The sequence below is a fragment of the Ambystoma mexicanum genome, chromosome 6q, assembly GCF_040938575.1.
Source record: "Ambystoma mexicanum isolate Mex_15411 chromosome 6q, UKY_AmexF1_1, whole genome shotgun sequence".
Taxonomy (NCBI): domain Eukaryota; kingdom Metazoa; phylum Chordata; class Amphibia; order Caudata; family Ambystomatidae; genus Ambystoma; species Ambystoma mexicanum.
In genome coordinates this window covers 768,348,786-768,364,902 of record NC_090937.1, presented here as the reverse complement: position 1 = coordinate 768,364,902, position 16,117 = coordinate 768,348,786, and the positions used below count along the sequence as shown (strand labels likewise).

The following is a 16,117-nucleotide window of genomic DNA, read 5'->3' as shown; positions in this document are numbered from 1 at the left end:
TCAATAAACAAATGCTGCTGTCATTTTTTGTGATGGCCAAATATGAGGTCAGACTTCAGCCGGGCATAGGAGACTAACAACCAACTTCTCCCCCAACTGCACTTACATCCTGTGTTTCCTGCACCGAACCACATGGTATCTTCCACTTATTAGCAAGTTGTTTGTTAATTGTACAAGTGGATTGTTTACATCTTAGGACACCTGTAAACATGTTGCACTGGATTTCAAATATAACCATGCGTTTGTTCATTACTATGGTCAACATGTACTGTCATGTATATAAAAAATACATAAATATTTTGTAAGCGAAAGAGTATCAGCTAATTAATAATAAAAAGCTGACATTTTCAAAAAGTAAGAGACATGTGTTCATTAGCAGCGAGCATGTTGTTTCCAACAATGGCTGCCCCATTTGTATGGGCATCCAAAAGGGTTTAAAACCAGTTTGCATTTGAATTGTTTTGCATGTTTTTGATTTATAGAGGGTAGGACAACCCCCTAGTTATAGTCATTTTTTGTGATTACAGCAGAGCAGCTGTGAGATAGCGCAAAATAACCCTTCATATGCTGAACAAACTTTAATCTGGTGGATTGCTGGGGAGGGGTGAGCTGAAGCAAAACTCCCAATATTTTGAATGCGTCTCTGGACTCCTCTGGACTCCTCTGTATGTTGCAGTTGAAAACTATTGAGCTGGAACAATAGTTTATGAAGTCACTATTGGAAAATTGTGATTTGCTGATGACCTGTATGAGGCATCGGAAAGCTACAGGTTCCAATCCCACCAATTCCTAATCCAAATAATATAATGAAGTGGATTAATATAGCTGGGTTGTATACTAATTGACCTTTTCACAATTGACCTCGGGAGAATTGACCTAATTTAGAAGGTCAATTAGGACATATATGCGGGGGGAAACTCCCACTGCAACCCCCACCCAATCCAAAACCCCCTGCAACCCCCACCCAATCCCCTTATATTATTTATAATCCAAAACCAACCCAAAACATATATAAAACTAAAATAATATAAAGGTCAATTGTGCAGAAGGTCAATTAGGACCACTATAATTAGGTCAATTGTGCAAAAGGTCAATTGTAAAAGGTCAATTGTAAAAGGTCAATTTGGGTAATACCTATAGCAGAGATCCCAGTAAGTTCCAAACCCTGAGTAAAATAGCTCAGGAGGTAGTGTTCCTGCAGCCAAGGACTGTATTCAGCTTTCAAGGCAATGTTAAAAAGCAAGAAGATGGATCAGTGGGAAGTGCCTGTACGGTTGAGATGTGCTTGCAATATCAAAACATAGGTTACACTTTCTGCCCTTCAACTTTCTCATGTTTCCAAAATGAGTCCCTTTGAATTGAGTAAAATGGGGAGATGTTAGTAAAGAAGTGGCTATATTTATTGGAACCAAAATGCCCCAGTCTGTGGCAGCAGAAATATGCCTCCCGAAATTAAGAGTTAAAAAAGGAGGAACATGTGTGTAATAAAGACAAGGACATACAAGTTGACAATTTAGAAATATGGCACGAAATGGATGTACAAGTGAAACTAAATAAAATAAACAAGCACATGTCAATTAAAGAACTGAAAATCAGCATTGTCCCTTCCCTATAAGGTCAACCAAGAACCATAGATGACTTAGAATTCCCTATATAGCTCATCTAGTACATTACCATGTTCCACAACACCACAAACATACCCCACACAAAAAAAAGACTATTAATGAAGACATTTTTCAAATGCCTCATCCCCCACTCAGTGCCACATGTATAAAGCATGCCTTCAGCATCCCAAAGGTTTGTTGTATTCAGTAGCGCTTCAGCAGTCAGCAAGGTGCTAATCGATGGAATTACTCCTTTTGTGTTTCAGTGCCCTGCTGGAGCCAGAAGGCTAAAGATGGGCAGGGCCAAAAGGAACATTTGAAAGTGCAAGTAGACCTACCCAGGTCTCCTCTCGCTGTGATTGCATACATGCATACAATACTTTTGGGCTAGTCCCTGCCCAACCAGTGACGCATATGAATGCACATAAATACAAACTATGCTGTTATTGAACAGTTTGTCTGATAATGGATTCCTTTCATGGTTTACACAATCATCTTCTGTAGACAACAAAGAAAAGAACTGCAATAAAGAAATATGACATGCATTACTCACCATAATAGCATTTCTGATGATTGTATCTGCTTAGATTCACATTCGGGCTATATGCACAGCATGTGAATAGAAGCTGATACAATCATCAGAAATGCTATTACGGTGAGTAATGCATGTCTTCTGATGCTTGTGGATCTGCTTTGAATCACATGCTGTGCATAGACTAGCGAGCAGTACCTAGAGATGGTGGTGGGATGTGTGAAGGAACAGTAAAAAAGAGATGTCTTGGCACTGCTTGCCCCACCTGAGAATTAGACCTAGAGTGTGTATCCAGGCAGTAGTGTTGTGTTAAGGTGTGTACAGAACTCCAGGTTTCTGCTTTGCAAATAGAATCTAGAGGAACATTTGCAATTAATGCTATGGTAACCCCTGTGCCCAGAGTCGACTGTGCTCTAGGCGTGAAGGGTAGAACTCTCTTGGCAAGAGTGTAACACAGTGTGATGCAGTTTACGATCCACTTGGAAATTGCTGATTTAGAGACAGGGTCCACTTCTCTACCAGCTGCCACTGAAACAAAAAACTGGTTTGTTTTTCTTAGGGTTGTCTTTTACAGATAGTAAATAACCGCTCTCCTTATATCCAGTGTGTGGAGGCTTCTTTCCGCCATGGAACTTTGAGATAAATTTGGGCGCAAAGCGAGAGTGTGTGCGCAAAACCACCTTGTCTTTGTGAATCGTGAAAAATGGGACCTGAACTGAAAGGGCCTACCGTTCACTAACTCTCCTTATAGAAGTTATCACCACCAAGAAGTCAGTCTTGTAGGCGAGTCCTTTAAGGCTAGCCTTGTGCATTGGTTCAAAGAGCAGTCCCATTAGTCTGGTAAGAACAACAATCAAGTCCCATGTGGGAGCTGGGTTGGAGATGGGGGGATGAAGTCTCTTTACCCCTTCCATAAAGGGTTTAATTACAGGAATCTTCCACCATGATACCTTGCTCTGGGACGTGGTGTACACCGAAAGCGTGGCTAAGTGGACTGTAAGATAATTGAAAACCAGTCCTGAATCAGTGAGTTAGGTAAAGGACAATATATTTAGGTGAGAAATCAATAGAATTGATACTCTTGACATTACACCAGATAACAAAGAGCTTCAATTTGCTGGAGTAGCAATGTCTGGTAGTGGGTTTACGTGCCTCGCTGAGTATGTCCATGCCCCAACTCTATGACCTCAGGAGCCAGGCTGCTAAATTGAGAGTTTGAGGGCATGGATGTAGTGTCTCTTCCTGATCTTGAGACAGCATGTTGTATGGGCACGGCAGCTTCCTGGGACGGGAGACTTGAAATTGCCATGAGATGGGAGAACCAAGGTTGGCGTACCCACATAGGGGCCACCAGGATTATCGTGACAGGATCTTGGTGCATTTTGTGCACTATTCTGTTGAGCGGGGAAATCGGGGGGAAAGCATAGACAAATCTCCCAGACCATGTAATCCAAAGACCATTCCCCTTTGATCAGTTCTGTGGGTACCTGGAGGCGTAGTCTGGGCAATGGGTGTTCTCCAGAGTGGCAAATAAGTCTATCTCTTGGAGGCCCCATTCTGCGAAGATGCAGAGTAAAATGTCCTCCTGTAGCCGCCACTCGTGCTCTACGGGTAGGGGGAAGTCTCTGCTGAGTACATCTGCCAGAATATTGAGTTCCCCTGGAACATGTTCTGAAAGGAGGAACATTGTGTTTGAGTGCCCACTTCAAAATGTCTGTTGGGGACGGGCACCTGGGAGCACACAGGCTCTGCCGAGAGGTCGACGTCTTCCAATTCGGAGCCATGGCTGCCAACGGATTCCTCGTCGTCCGAAGCGACAGCGCCGACGGGGGGAAAGGTTTTCGGCCTGCATAGCATAGGCCGTCCACCATTTAGTCCACCTGTCTTTCATCGTTTTTGGTCAAAAGAGTTTACAGGCCTTGCACGAGCGTTTGCCATGGTCACGAGGAAGACACCTATTACATTGGCGATGGGTGTCTTTCCAGGGAAATTTGCCGTTACATGAAGGGCAGAATTGAAAAGGAGTGCTCTCCACACCAGAGGTTAGCGGCAGCCAGACTAAGAAGAGAAACAGGGGTGAAGGAAATACACTCTCAGAGAGAAGAACAACAACCCAGGGCCCCACTCTCCCTACTGTAAGGGCCATGCCAGAGGGCAAAGGCCACGCGGTCGACAGTTGTCGAGCAGGTCACAGTCGGAGAGCTGTTGCATATGTCATTGGCAGCATGAAAACCACAAAGCAGTCAAGAAGGTTGTCAAGGTGGACTAGACGGCCGTAGGCCATGGAAACTAATTTAGCAATATAAAACGCTTACGAGCTCCGCAAAAGCGACCAACTAGGTTGGCAGAAAAAACAATCTGAGGGACCTCGACGCGCGAGGGATTTTGGGTACACTACACCTCATGTTAGAGATAGTGTTACAGTCACGCCCATGTCGACGTCCCTTTCGATCTTCGAAAGAAAGTTGCAATACTCCACGATTTCCACTAGATGTCGGACTATGTGCACAGCATGTGATTCTAAGCAGATCCACAAGCATCAGAAACATGTTTTAAAGTGTATGTTTAATTTACCAAGTGTTTTACTTGTCTCCACAACTATTTATTAAAAAGACAACTATCCGGTATTCGGGTGAATAGTTAAATCTACTATTCGATACACCCCTAGTTGGTACTAATGGAAAGTTAATCTCATCCACAATACAATACACCAAGCATAGTGTACTGTAAAAATACATATACACGTTGCATTAAGGTTACAAGTACTTCAAAATGTACTTATCAAGCAAGTATATAGACAACCATTAAAAGGTATAAGACCTCCAGGAGACACAGCATTGGAGATTAACCTAACTGGTACATACTAAGTCTATGTAAGTCTGACAAATAGGAAACAGGCCGCAAGTGTCAACAGATAGTAAAATATACTTGGAAATACAGAACAGGCCCTGAATAGGCCATGGTTCACCCCTAAACATCGACAGAAACAATGTGACCACTAGTGGTCACTGTAACATCAGGTTTTCCTACACACACACATCACATGGCGGTTAAAGATTATACTCAAATCTCTATTAATTCAGCAGGCATTTTAAGATTACAGCCTTTATTCTAAAAACTCAAAAAACCTGATTGGGCGTCAGAGAAAATGCCTTACCCTTAGTAAGTCATTTGAAGGTGTTTAACAATTTTCTAGAAGTTCTCTCAAAGGAAACAATAGGGCCACATTCCACATGGTCTGTTGTGGTTAAAAGGAAAACTATCGTACAATTCTCCTTTTACCCTGCAGGTGCAGCAGAAGGGATAACCAGTCAGAGAAACCCCAAGAAGACCAAGGAAGAGCTAGATGAAGGAGCCCAAAGCCCACTCCAAGTAATACAAGTTAAAACTGGGGGCAGAGTGGATAACATCAAAACCCTGCTACTCACAGTTCTAGGCGAACCTTGCAGATCAAACCCAGAACAGAACACGACCCAGGCCCTGAAAAGTACACAGTAGTAGTATAGAATTTGTCCTAGCAGGTGTACAGGTGAGTTTAATGTTGGGTGTAAGCCTGACAAGCCGTGTTTGGGGACTCAAGTAGAAAAGACTAAAACCCACATCACAGCAAGAATGCAGAAGACTAAAGGAACAAACAACGAGACATCTGGGAGGATGACATACGAGGCAAAAAAAACCTGGCAGCCATGATGACCACAAAGGGAGCCTGGACAAATACAACCAATGTTCCAGGGCAGGTCACAAGAACAAGAAGTGGAAGCCAGGAAGCAAGGAACAGTTGCATGGTGGTGGGATCGGCAGGAGGTGACCCAATACATCATAAAACAGAACACTGGCATTGCAGTAGCAAGCCACTCTGCTTCTAGGCTGGCATACTCCCCACCTTAATGCACTTTGACCAGAAGGATTTAACAGGGATGCGGCACTGCAAGCAAGATGTCCCACAAAGTAACAGCCGGTCAAGCCAGCAAGGATGACGTCAGGAAAAGGACGAGCCCTAGATAGGATTCCACCATCAGTAAAGAATCAGGGTGCAGGTACAAAAGAGCCAGGGTCCAGCTAGTAATGCCACATCTGGATTCTCAGCAGCAGCCCATCTTCATCAGCAGTCTTCCAGGAGTTAAGGTACAAAACGGAGAAATGCACCGATTCTCCCACTGATGATACATTCAAGCCACGGATTGCCTTAAGCTAGCATTCCAATCGCACTCTAGGCAAGCACACAGAGGTTTTGGTGGCCATTCAATCAGGCTGGCCCCACAAAAAACGACAAAAACATTCACATCTATACTGAATGGAGATGGGGAGGTTTTTAGGACTTAAGGCTTCATGAACTCCCTTAGAAGCCTTGTCTAGGGCTTTACTCCAAGAGGACCAGGCTTTACTTCAAGAGGACCAGAACTTCAAACCACAACCCTCATTTAAAATTGCCTGTAGTTCCACTGTTCGGGCCCAGCTAGAAGATAAAAGGGAACATGCTCTCCTATTGCATTGTTCACGGTTTCAACACACCAGGGTCACAATGTCTATGGCAATGTGGAAGGCTTACATTAAAACGCTGTCCGCCCCTGAACCAGCGACATATCACCATTTTACGCATAAGTGACCCAGAATATCATTGCAGACAGGAGTGCAGACAACTGGAACTTCTCTCTCCGCCTACCATGTTTGTTATACATCCACCGTTCAGTCAAACGAATACAGCCTGTATCGGGAGCTCAGGATTTATTTTCTCACAATAAATGGGTGCGTATTACTGTACTTCGATAGCCTACTCCCAAGTAAGACCACACTCCCACAATGACCTAAAATAAAGTCGAGCATGACATGATTCAGAACAAATGCTTAATAGCTTTTTGACATCAAGTTTTCAGGCTTTCAACAGTTTTACCATATTAGTTTGACCACTTAATTCCCTTATCTTCTGTTATCAACATACACTTTTATGCACAGTCTATTCTAGATTAGGCCACTCTTGGCAGTAGGGGTGTCACGGTATTAGTTTTATGACGGTACAATAATCTTCTTGCCAAATGACGGTATATCATGATTATCACGGTATAGCAGGTGGTGTTAACTAATCTTAACAAATATTTTCTAAAAGGTCATAAATTGTCAGATTTATCATCACAAACAAAACCAGGCACCCAAGACCAGAATTGGGCTTTTTAACATACTTTCCACTGAAATGCCACCCCTTGCTTCCACCAAACACAAACACACGTGTGGAGAGGAGGAGGGGGGGGGGGCGCCTGCTGCGACTAGCAAAGCAAACTGAATAGCTTTTCTTAAGTGGTCATGTAGGCTTTTAGCTCCCCCACTGGCTACTGGTGAAGATGAACATGTTGCCATCTTGATAAACTGCATGCCACAGATCAATGGAGGCGGATGGTAGTATAAGCTTGTGCGCATACACACACACACACACACACACACACACACACACACACACACATACATACACATACACATACACATACACAAACACACACACGCACTCCCTCTTTACGTTACAGCCTTTAGTTTACTTCCGGGCCAAAAGGTGTTCAGTAATCACAGACATGTTACCCTTTGGTATGGCAGCAGGGAATACCCAGTGTGACTTATTATATGTAAATTCAATGATAGAACCAGGGAAATCCCCCATTGTCATAGGTTTAGAAAACATTATCCATTATAAATATATAAACCCCAAAGCCGCCAACTCAAAGTCCCGGGAGGATAGCTCAGCGGCAACGTGCGCGCCTTGGAAGCAAGACGACACGAAGCAACACAGGTTCGATCCCCGGGTCTGCGCTTAGAAACCTCTGGGTGTTTAAGCGCGTTATAAATACGCAACTAAGACAAACAATTACGCAACTAAAACAATTTCTTTAACACTGCCTCAATGCCCGCGGGCGGTGTGAGCGCTTTAAAAAAATAAAAGTAAACCCTTTTCCTTCTTAGCACTGTATTTATTCTTCCTATTGATAACATATTGATTTTGTGTCAGGCACGTGTGGTTTATGGAATGGAATTAAAAACTGCTCAAACTGAAACTACTTTGCAGACGGCACATCCAACAGTGCAAGACCAAGACTGTGCAGCACTTGCTTACTGCAGCCTTTCCAAATCAGATTGAAAAACACACTTAACGATATGAACGGTATACCGGTATAAACAATGTGACGGTTGTTATTGTTCAATTAGGTGGTTCACGCTATCTTTAACGGTATACCGTAATACCGTTGCATCCCTACTTGGCAGTCCTAGAATGAATATTCTGGCTTGTGACCTGGAATACAACATAAAAAGATGCTCGGGCAAATAAGACACTATTCGGGAGAATCTTTTTTGTAAATTTGACCCTCTTTTTTCCATTGACATTGAAGGTGAGTGAGACTTTCTCTCACCCCCCTCCTGCAGGTATTTTTGCTCTGAGAACACTGGACCCTTCTCTCCCCTTTGCTTTCCCATGGCAGCACCCCCACCTTATGTGGCCAGCAACAAGGGACCCCTAGGGTCTTTTTTGCAGGTTTTGGGTTCACTGCCGAGCACCCTAGGACTGCCAGTGCATGGGTTGTCATCTCCCTTTTATGACTTTTGTATTTCTATCGTTTGCAGCACAAACCATCTTCCATGGAGTGCTGTGGGGACACTGTGTCCCCTTCCCTTTGTTCTAAGTATCATTTTTGCTACTTTCCACTCATCCTCTGACCAGGCTACTGGCAGTCGTTTTAAGCCATGATAATGCACTTAAAGGGACCATATACTCAAAATGGCATCTCCTTGTGTTTTAAGTCCAGTTCAAGATGGCCTGTGTCTTGTTTGCCGTCCTACCTTGCTAGGTGCCGAGGACCCCCTTTCTCCATGCACCTTTGCAGGGTTCTCGTATGAATTCTCCAAAGGCTCTCCTTTGTGCGTGTGCTAGCAGGAATCAGGAGGTGGGTTTCTCTGTACCCAATTCCACATTCCTTGAGGGGATTGGATGCTGCTTGGCAGATTCTGGAAGGTTGGCTGTCCAGTATAGGACAATCACCTCCAAATTCAAATGTTGCAAAGTTCCCTTTATTAGAAGGCTGAGTTTCCCCCTACCCATTTTCTGGATATAAGGAGATACTCTGTCTTGGGAGGATAGCTTAGGGGCAACGTGCTCACCCTGGAAGCAAGCCAAAACGGAGCAACACAGGTTGGAATCCCGGGTGCTTGCTTAGAAACCTCTGGGTATTAAGAGCGTTATAAATAACCTATCATATCATATCATATCAAGCTGGTCCCAGGAACCAAGTCGACCACTGGAGCTGAAGTGATCCGAAGACAGCGACCAAGGGATGCTAGTGAAATGCTGTAGAAACCAGGATTGGCTCAGCCAATACCACTGCGTTGCACACAGCAACCTTCCAATCAACAGGGAAGACCACTGTGAGGTGCCTTCCTCCCTAACCCAGTCAATTGTCCATCTTTGAATTGCCTCTGCAAGGCCCAGTACCAACTGTACATCACTGCAAAAACTTCCGGCTGGAACTCTCCTCCGTGGGAGTCCTTGAGGGTCTGCTGGGACTCTGGAAATGCACTCTTCTGACCTCCACCATGAAAACCCAAGTTCAGCCGTTGATCCAGGGTCAATGCAAGAAGTGCATCAGTGAAAATCTGAGGGTCTCTCCATCATGGAAATGAATTTTGGTGTGTGCCCCCCCTTCAGTTCGAGGCATCCAGAGGAATCTAAAGACGATCAAACCTGTGACCAGACAATCCTGCACACCGACCACTGTAGTAAGGCATGTCTTCCCCAGAAATGTACTGTTGCCTGGGACCGGTTCTACTTTTCAAGTGGTTCGGGGGTCTCAGTTCCTCTAGATCACTTTAACTGCCCCCAACTGGGTTTTCATTAGGCTCAAATTCTTGCTTACCTGAAGTGCTACCCGGTGCTGGCCCATGATTGTGGGCAGTCCTTTTGCAGATCATCCTTAAGAAACCCAGAGGTGGTAGCTGTTCCTCCTTCTGCAGGAACTGTTACACAAGTCCCTATTTCGCATGTTGCTTTTGTCCTGCCCTAACTAACTTCAGCACTTTACTTGCACTAGCTTAGTGGGCCCTCATGCACCTTTCCCCTCAGGAACCAGACTACCAGAGACTTGGTACAGACTAGGGTTCGACTTCCATAGTTTTCACATGTGCTGTCAGGTGCCTTATAATTATAAAGCCTATGTATTGATATGTGCTTAACAGCTGTTCTCCCTAATTTATTATTCAGAGAACTGCTTGTGATCCTAAAGTATTGTGTTACCCATAGTGCATGACCTAACTGAGTTGTATATATGTACTGAAGTATTTTTACTTACCTTGAAATATTTAAACTGTGCTTCAATGTACTATTGTCACATTATTTTGATAACTTACCTAGGTGGGTCTTTTCCTCATCAAGTGAGCTGAATGTTAACTATACTACAAAACCGTGTCCCCTTCCTCCTTTGTTCAGCCTTGCTTGGTATATGCTACTTAAGAGTGGCTTTGCTCAACTGGGTTGTGAATAACCTTGCTCACCCGATGTTCAGATGGATTTCTAGAATCCTGCCTGGCGGACAGATTCTAGGAGGCCACCGTAATTATAGTGAGGGGAACTCTGAGGTTAGCCAAACCCAATCAAGGTAAACCAGGAGAGTGGTCAAGGGTATTCTCAGGAGTGTGAGAGTGGGGTCAGAGGTCCACAGTGAAGCACACAATAATTAAATCTAGACAAGCAAGTACAAAACTACTACATTCATTCGAGGCCCAAAACACACAAGCAGGTGATTGTTAGAGTAGATTTACATTTGTATGCACAATCTCCTCCACATGCGAGTACCCCAGCACATTCTGCTGAATTTATGGATTTTTGGTCAGTTCCCCCGAGTGAGTGGGAACCTTTTTACACACTTACTCATTCCTTTGCCCCATCTTTTGGTATACTTGAACTTTCTTTTTATAACTCTCGTGGGGAAATGCTTTCCTCCACGATCTATGGCATCTGTCATTGAATTTGGCTACACACAGCACTCTCTGTGCAGCGTGGCAGCTTCCCTTTTTATTTTCCATGTGAGAACTCATGTTCCCAAGGGCAGGGGGATATTTAGTATCCTTCCTAACTTTCACATTGTGTGATCATCACACCCCAATTTATGTGGAGTGCTGTATCCCCTTTCTTACTGCTCCTGTAACTTTTTACTTATAGTGACAAGCAAATCTGAATGGCTAGTGGCAGTGGTTTTAGCCTAACTACTTTTGTGCAATTTTTACACCCAGGCTGTATTTATGTCATGGTTGTGCACAGTCACCATTGAACCACAATTGTGACTTATTTTTCACCATTTCCTGTTTGTCCATTCTTGGTTCTTCTGCCGTGCAGAGTAGGGAAGGTCTTTTTTGACTTTTGTCTTCAGCAGGAATACCTGGTGAAGCCTGCCAAGGCTCCAGTCTGGGAGGAGTCTGAAACTCTGCTGCTCGTTGTCTTCTTGTTTGCCAGCCTGGAAGCAGTTGCAACCGAGTTTGAATGGTGCATTGGTGCATATTGTCTCTGATCCTGCATAAAAGGTGTGGATCCTGATGCTGAAGGCAAGCTGACCACCGGAAACGAAGAAACAAGGAAGAGGAGCGATGCCCGCAGCCACTTCCAGACGACTGTCATTCTTCCAAGCGTCATGAGAACTCGGAAGAGGATGACTTCCCTCCCTTAGACTGGTGGGACCAATCAGTCTTGAGACAACGTGCATTCCGAGCCATCCCATGACGAGCTGGGAACTTCACGGGCTGCAAACTGCCAACACTCTGGGACCTGTGGCCACTGTGCAGTACATGGTCCTCTGAAAATCGAATACTCCCGAAAGTTTGGTGGGCTCCTTCTAGGCCGCCAGAGGCAAGACCCTCACCAGAGTGATGGACTGAGAAAGCGAGATGAATCGAATGGGCAGTAACCGTTCTTCACTGGTGCTTTGGAAAAGGCCCCACAGAACCCTGAAAAATCCTTTGCCGAGAGCCTCTTTGCTCGACTACTGCTTTGATATCAATACCAGTGTCCCTTCTTTCATTAGGATGACCAAGAATCCAGAGGATGAATCTGCTGCGGCTGCATCGTGGAGGCATTGTGCTGCATCCTCTTCTTCAATTCTAAGGTACTGTGAGACTCTTAGTAAAACTAACCTTGACTTGCTTTGCTGCTCCTGTGTTACTGTAGTGCTGATTCGTGTGTTTGGGAGTTCGTCCATACATGTTCGCCCAGGCCTAACACCTGTGTGCCTTCAGGGAGTCTTCTCCGCACTCCCTGAATCCCATTTGCAACAAAAGCTTTACTTACTTGCTACCAGAGACTTACTTTGGAACTTTCTACAGCTTGTGCCTTATCTGGTTTGCAATCCAATCTGACTCTGAGACACTCAGAACAAGATCGGGATGGACTGCTAAAGTGTTAGACCTCTGTAAAAATAATAAGTATTTACCTGCTTTATGTTGGTTTTGTTTCATCCATTCTTCCCTGAAACAGCTATTTTGAAAGGTTATTACAAACGTTTTACTTACCTTTGAATTGCATACTGCCATTTTAAAAGTAGTACAAAAGTGATTTACTTATTGTGAATATTGCATTGGAAGTTACTCACTGTGTATTCTAGTACTTCTTAGTGTATATATTTAAAATTAAGCATTATTTATTATATAACTTTAGTGTGTCAGAATTTATTTGGGCCTATGTAGGTTCCTTGAACCACCTACAGCCCTGTTCTCCCTCCTGAGATAAGCCTGGCAGCTCAGCCATTGCTACCAACATACTTGTGTGGATTAGGCCTATATTTAAGAGTTGGAGCCTACTGTCCCAAGTGCAAGTCTTCTAAAGTCCTACCATAGGTGGACGTTTGTACAACTCTCTAACAATAACATCGTACGACACTATTATAAAACATACATATCACCTTTAGGTTTTTAGAAATTCATTCAATAACTTAGACGACAAAAAGAAGGTAAGTAGAGATGCAGTAGAATGAAACAATATCACAAGAATTATACCCTAACTTTATAAATTCAATTCCTATGATGTACGGGGCCTTGCACCCAAAAGTCACAAAGCTTCTTCTTAGAAGGGGCTGATGTAGGAACAGTTCTTGTGGTGGTGAAATGTTCCATAAGATATTCAACAAAGTTACGGGTAGGTAAACTTATACTCCTATCTTTCAGATAGAGGCTTTTAGATTCGACGATCAAAAAGCGATGGAATGGAATAACCAACAATATCCTGGGAGGATAGCTCAGTGGCAACCTGCTCGCCTTTGCAGCAAGACGACACGAAGCAACACAGGTTAGATCCCCAGGTCCGCGCTTAGAAACCTCTGAGTATTTAAGCGCGTTATAAATATGCAACTAAGACAACAAAAACAAAAAAATAAATGAATCTGTAACAGCGCCTCGATGCCACTGGGCTGTGTGAGCGCTTTAAAAATGCAAATAAAATAAATTTAAAAAAAAAACATTTGTTTCTAAGGTTTATTCGAAGAACAACAGGGGGAGATGAATGCACTGCAATTACTTAACCCGCTGACTCTGATTTTCCCACCGGACTAGGCTAGGTGGGACGACTGGTGGAGGCAGGGGAAAAAAAAACGAAAAAAAAAAAACGCTGGAGGTAGGTTTACCCACCGTTGATTTCAGTGTGAGGTGCCCAGGAGCTGCAGGTGCAAGGATTCTTCCAGTCTGTTCCAGGAGCAGAGTGCAACCCTTTGCCAAGAAAACATTATGAAGGAACCAATGAAAACATATTCAGGACACTTTACCAGACGGGAGAGGGCGAGTTCCAGCGACGGCTACCACACACAGGTGACAGCAGGCATCCTTCCAGTCGTGGTTGAAGACGACATTCCAGAGCAGGATCCCTTGAAGCTGGGAGGCTCAAAGTCGTCAGGAACGCGACTAATACCATAAGCTGGCAGCCACCGAAGATCCGGATACAGACGCGGAGGGGCATCGATTCTACCGAGTTAGCCCACTGGAACTTCTGAAGGATCAGTATGGCTGCATCCACGATAATGCATCCTAGACTGGTTGGTCCCACCAGTCCAAGGGTTGAAGGGCCTTCGCAGATCAGGTAGTCCAGCAGGGCTGCACCAGGCCAAACACAAGAAAAGATGCCGGGCCTCTTCAGGCTCTGTCCACGGATCTTCAGTCAGCTGCTCGTCTACATAGGATACTTGGCTCCAACACTGATATGAAGAAATGGCTGCAGGAGTCCTCTTCTTATCCTAAATCCTGGCTGGAAGCAAGTCCAAACCACCAATGGTAAGGATCTGCACCATTCACAGCGAGCATTGGCCCAATCAGAGACCACTCTGGGCTTTGCTCATGCCACACACCTAGACTTTCAGGCACCATGGATGTGGAGTGTGACCAGACAATCCTACCCCTTCCTGGGCTAAGCACACAAAGGCATCACACGCCTGCAAAAGCAGCAGCTTTCCTGGGCAATTGCATGACGTTATATGGGATTTCCTGACCTGAGAAGGTCAAGCAGCAATATGGCCCAAGAACAAGAGCAATATCTGGTGGTACGGCTATTTTGGGTACTAGCCATGTTTAGTAGTCATACGTGGTAAACGGGAATGTAAACATGGTACAAATGTAATTGCTGCCACCAGCTTTTCTTTAAGCACATATAAAAGTAACCTAAAATCCCAAGTATACAAGACTAGGGTGATACAAAAGTATCCCCATGACATTATAAGATTCTTTGTGTACTGTTAAAACGTTAACAAAAAGGCAAAAATAGAAATGTGAACAGTTTCCGAGTACTGATAGTGTGAAGAACTGATAAGTTTCCCCATGAAAAAATAGAAACAGTCCTAGGGGGAAGAGCTGAAGGCTTCACTACCCTGTAAAAAGTCAGGGCAGGCTCAAAAACAAAAGCAAAGGGTTTGGTGGTCCATAGAATGTATAGGGAAAGTTGCCAAAAGAGAAATCTTTCCCAACAGTCTTTTCCCAAGTCTTACCCAAGGTAGTGACTTTGAAAAAAACAGTCACCACATTTCTATGATTGCCCAAGAACACTCAAACCCTTAATGCATCCAAAATTACACTGTTTCCTAACTTATAATTCTGGATTGTGTTCCAGGCTACATTAACAGAGGCGGTATAAAAAGATGCACACCCAACAGGCATGATTACAATAAGACATTTTACATTAATATAAAGCATGGACATGAATTTCATGAATTAATGCACGTTGAAAAAAATCAATGGAATTAAAAAAAAAGGCAGGTGGCTATTTTGAGGCACTGGGTTTTAGAAACATGTTGTTTATTTACCTGCAAGTGTCTCCATACTTTATTTTCCAGTATCGTTCATACAGTTCACGTCCAAGCTCAAAATCCACATTCCACGTGTATCGGTCCAGAGACAAACTTTTCTGCCACCTCAAATTCGCTGTAAATAAGGGATACAGATATTTTACTCGTATTAAGAAATAATACAATGAAGCATAAATATATTTTTTAATTGAAAATGAAAAGATTCAAACTGGCAGACCAATCAACACTTCTAATTAGTCTATCTTTTGCAGCAAAACAGAGCAAACATACATGGTCTTGAGTGTTCCCTTCTCAGTATCTTCGCCAAACAATCTTTCTGAACTACTTTTAGCCTTAAATGTGCAGGCTGTCTCATGCAAAGTGCCACCTAACAGATTTGTACTGAGGGGTAAATGGAATCATGGTTTATAGTGCCGTATAAACTGCTAACCCAAAGATCAATGGGACAGGGAAGTGTTAAAAGTAAGTCTGTCTTTTAAGACCTGCATAGATCACATCTATAACCATTCGCTACACTTGAGATCAAGACTGTAGTAGATAGAAGAGAAGAGACCGATCCGTACTATCACGAGGAGAAAAGTTCCACATGGTTGAGTGACAAACAAAATACCAGTCCATATTTCACGCAAAGAAAGTTTCTTTTAGCCCCAATTTAATTATACTTCAACACAGCCGTGAGT

The 16,117-nt window shown here is 43.7% G+C and overlaps 1 protein-coding gene across 2 annotated transcripts in view; it reads right to left on the bottom strand.

Moving 5' to 3' along the window:
* The window catches only part of TMEM131L (transmembrane 131 like), a 909,664-nt gene that overhangs the window by 309,393 nt on the left and 584,154 nt on the right, over positions 1-16,117 (bottom strand). For both annotated transcript variants that reach the window (XM_069631301.1, XM_069631300.1), the window contains exon 16: positions 15,435-15,552. In XM_069631301.1, the coding sequence (XP_069487402.1) occupies positions 15,435-15,552 (118 nt within the window). The remainder of the gene's footprint in view (positions 1-15,434; positions 15,553-16,117) is intronic.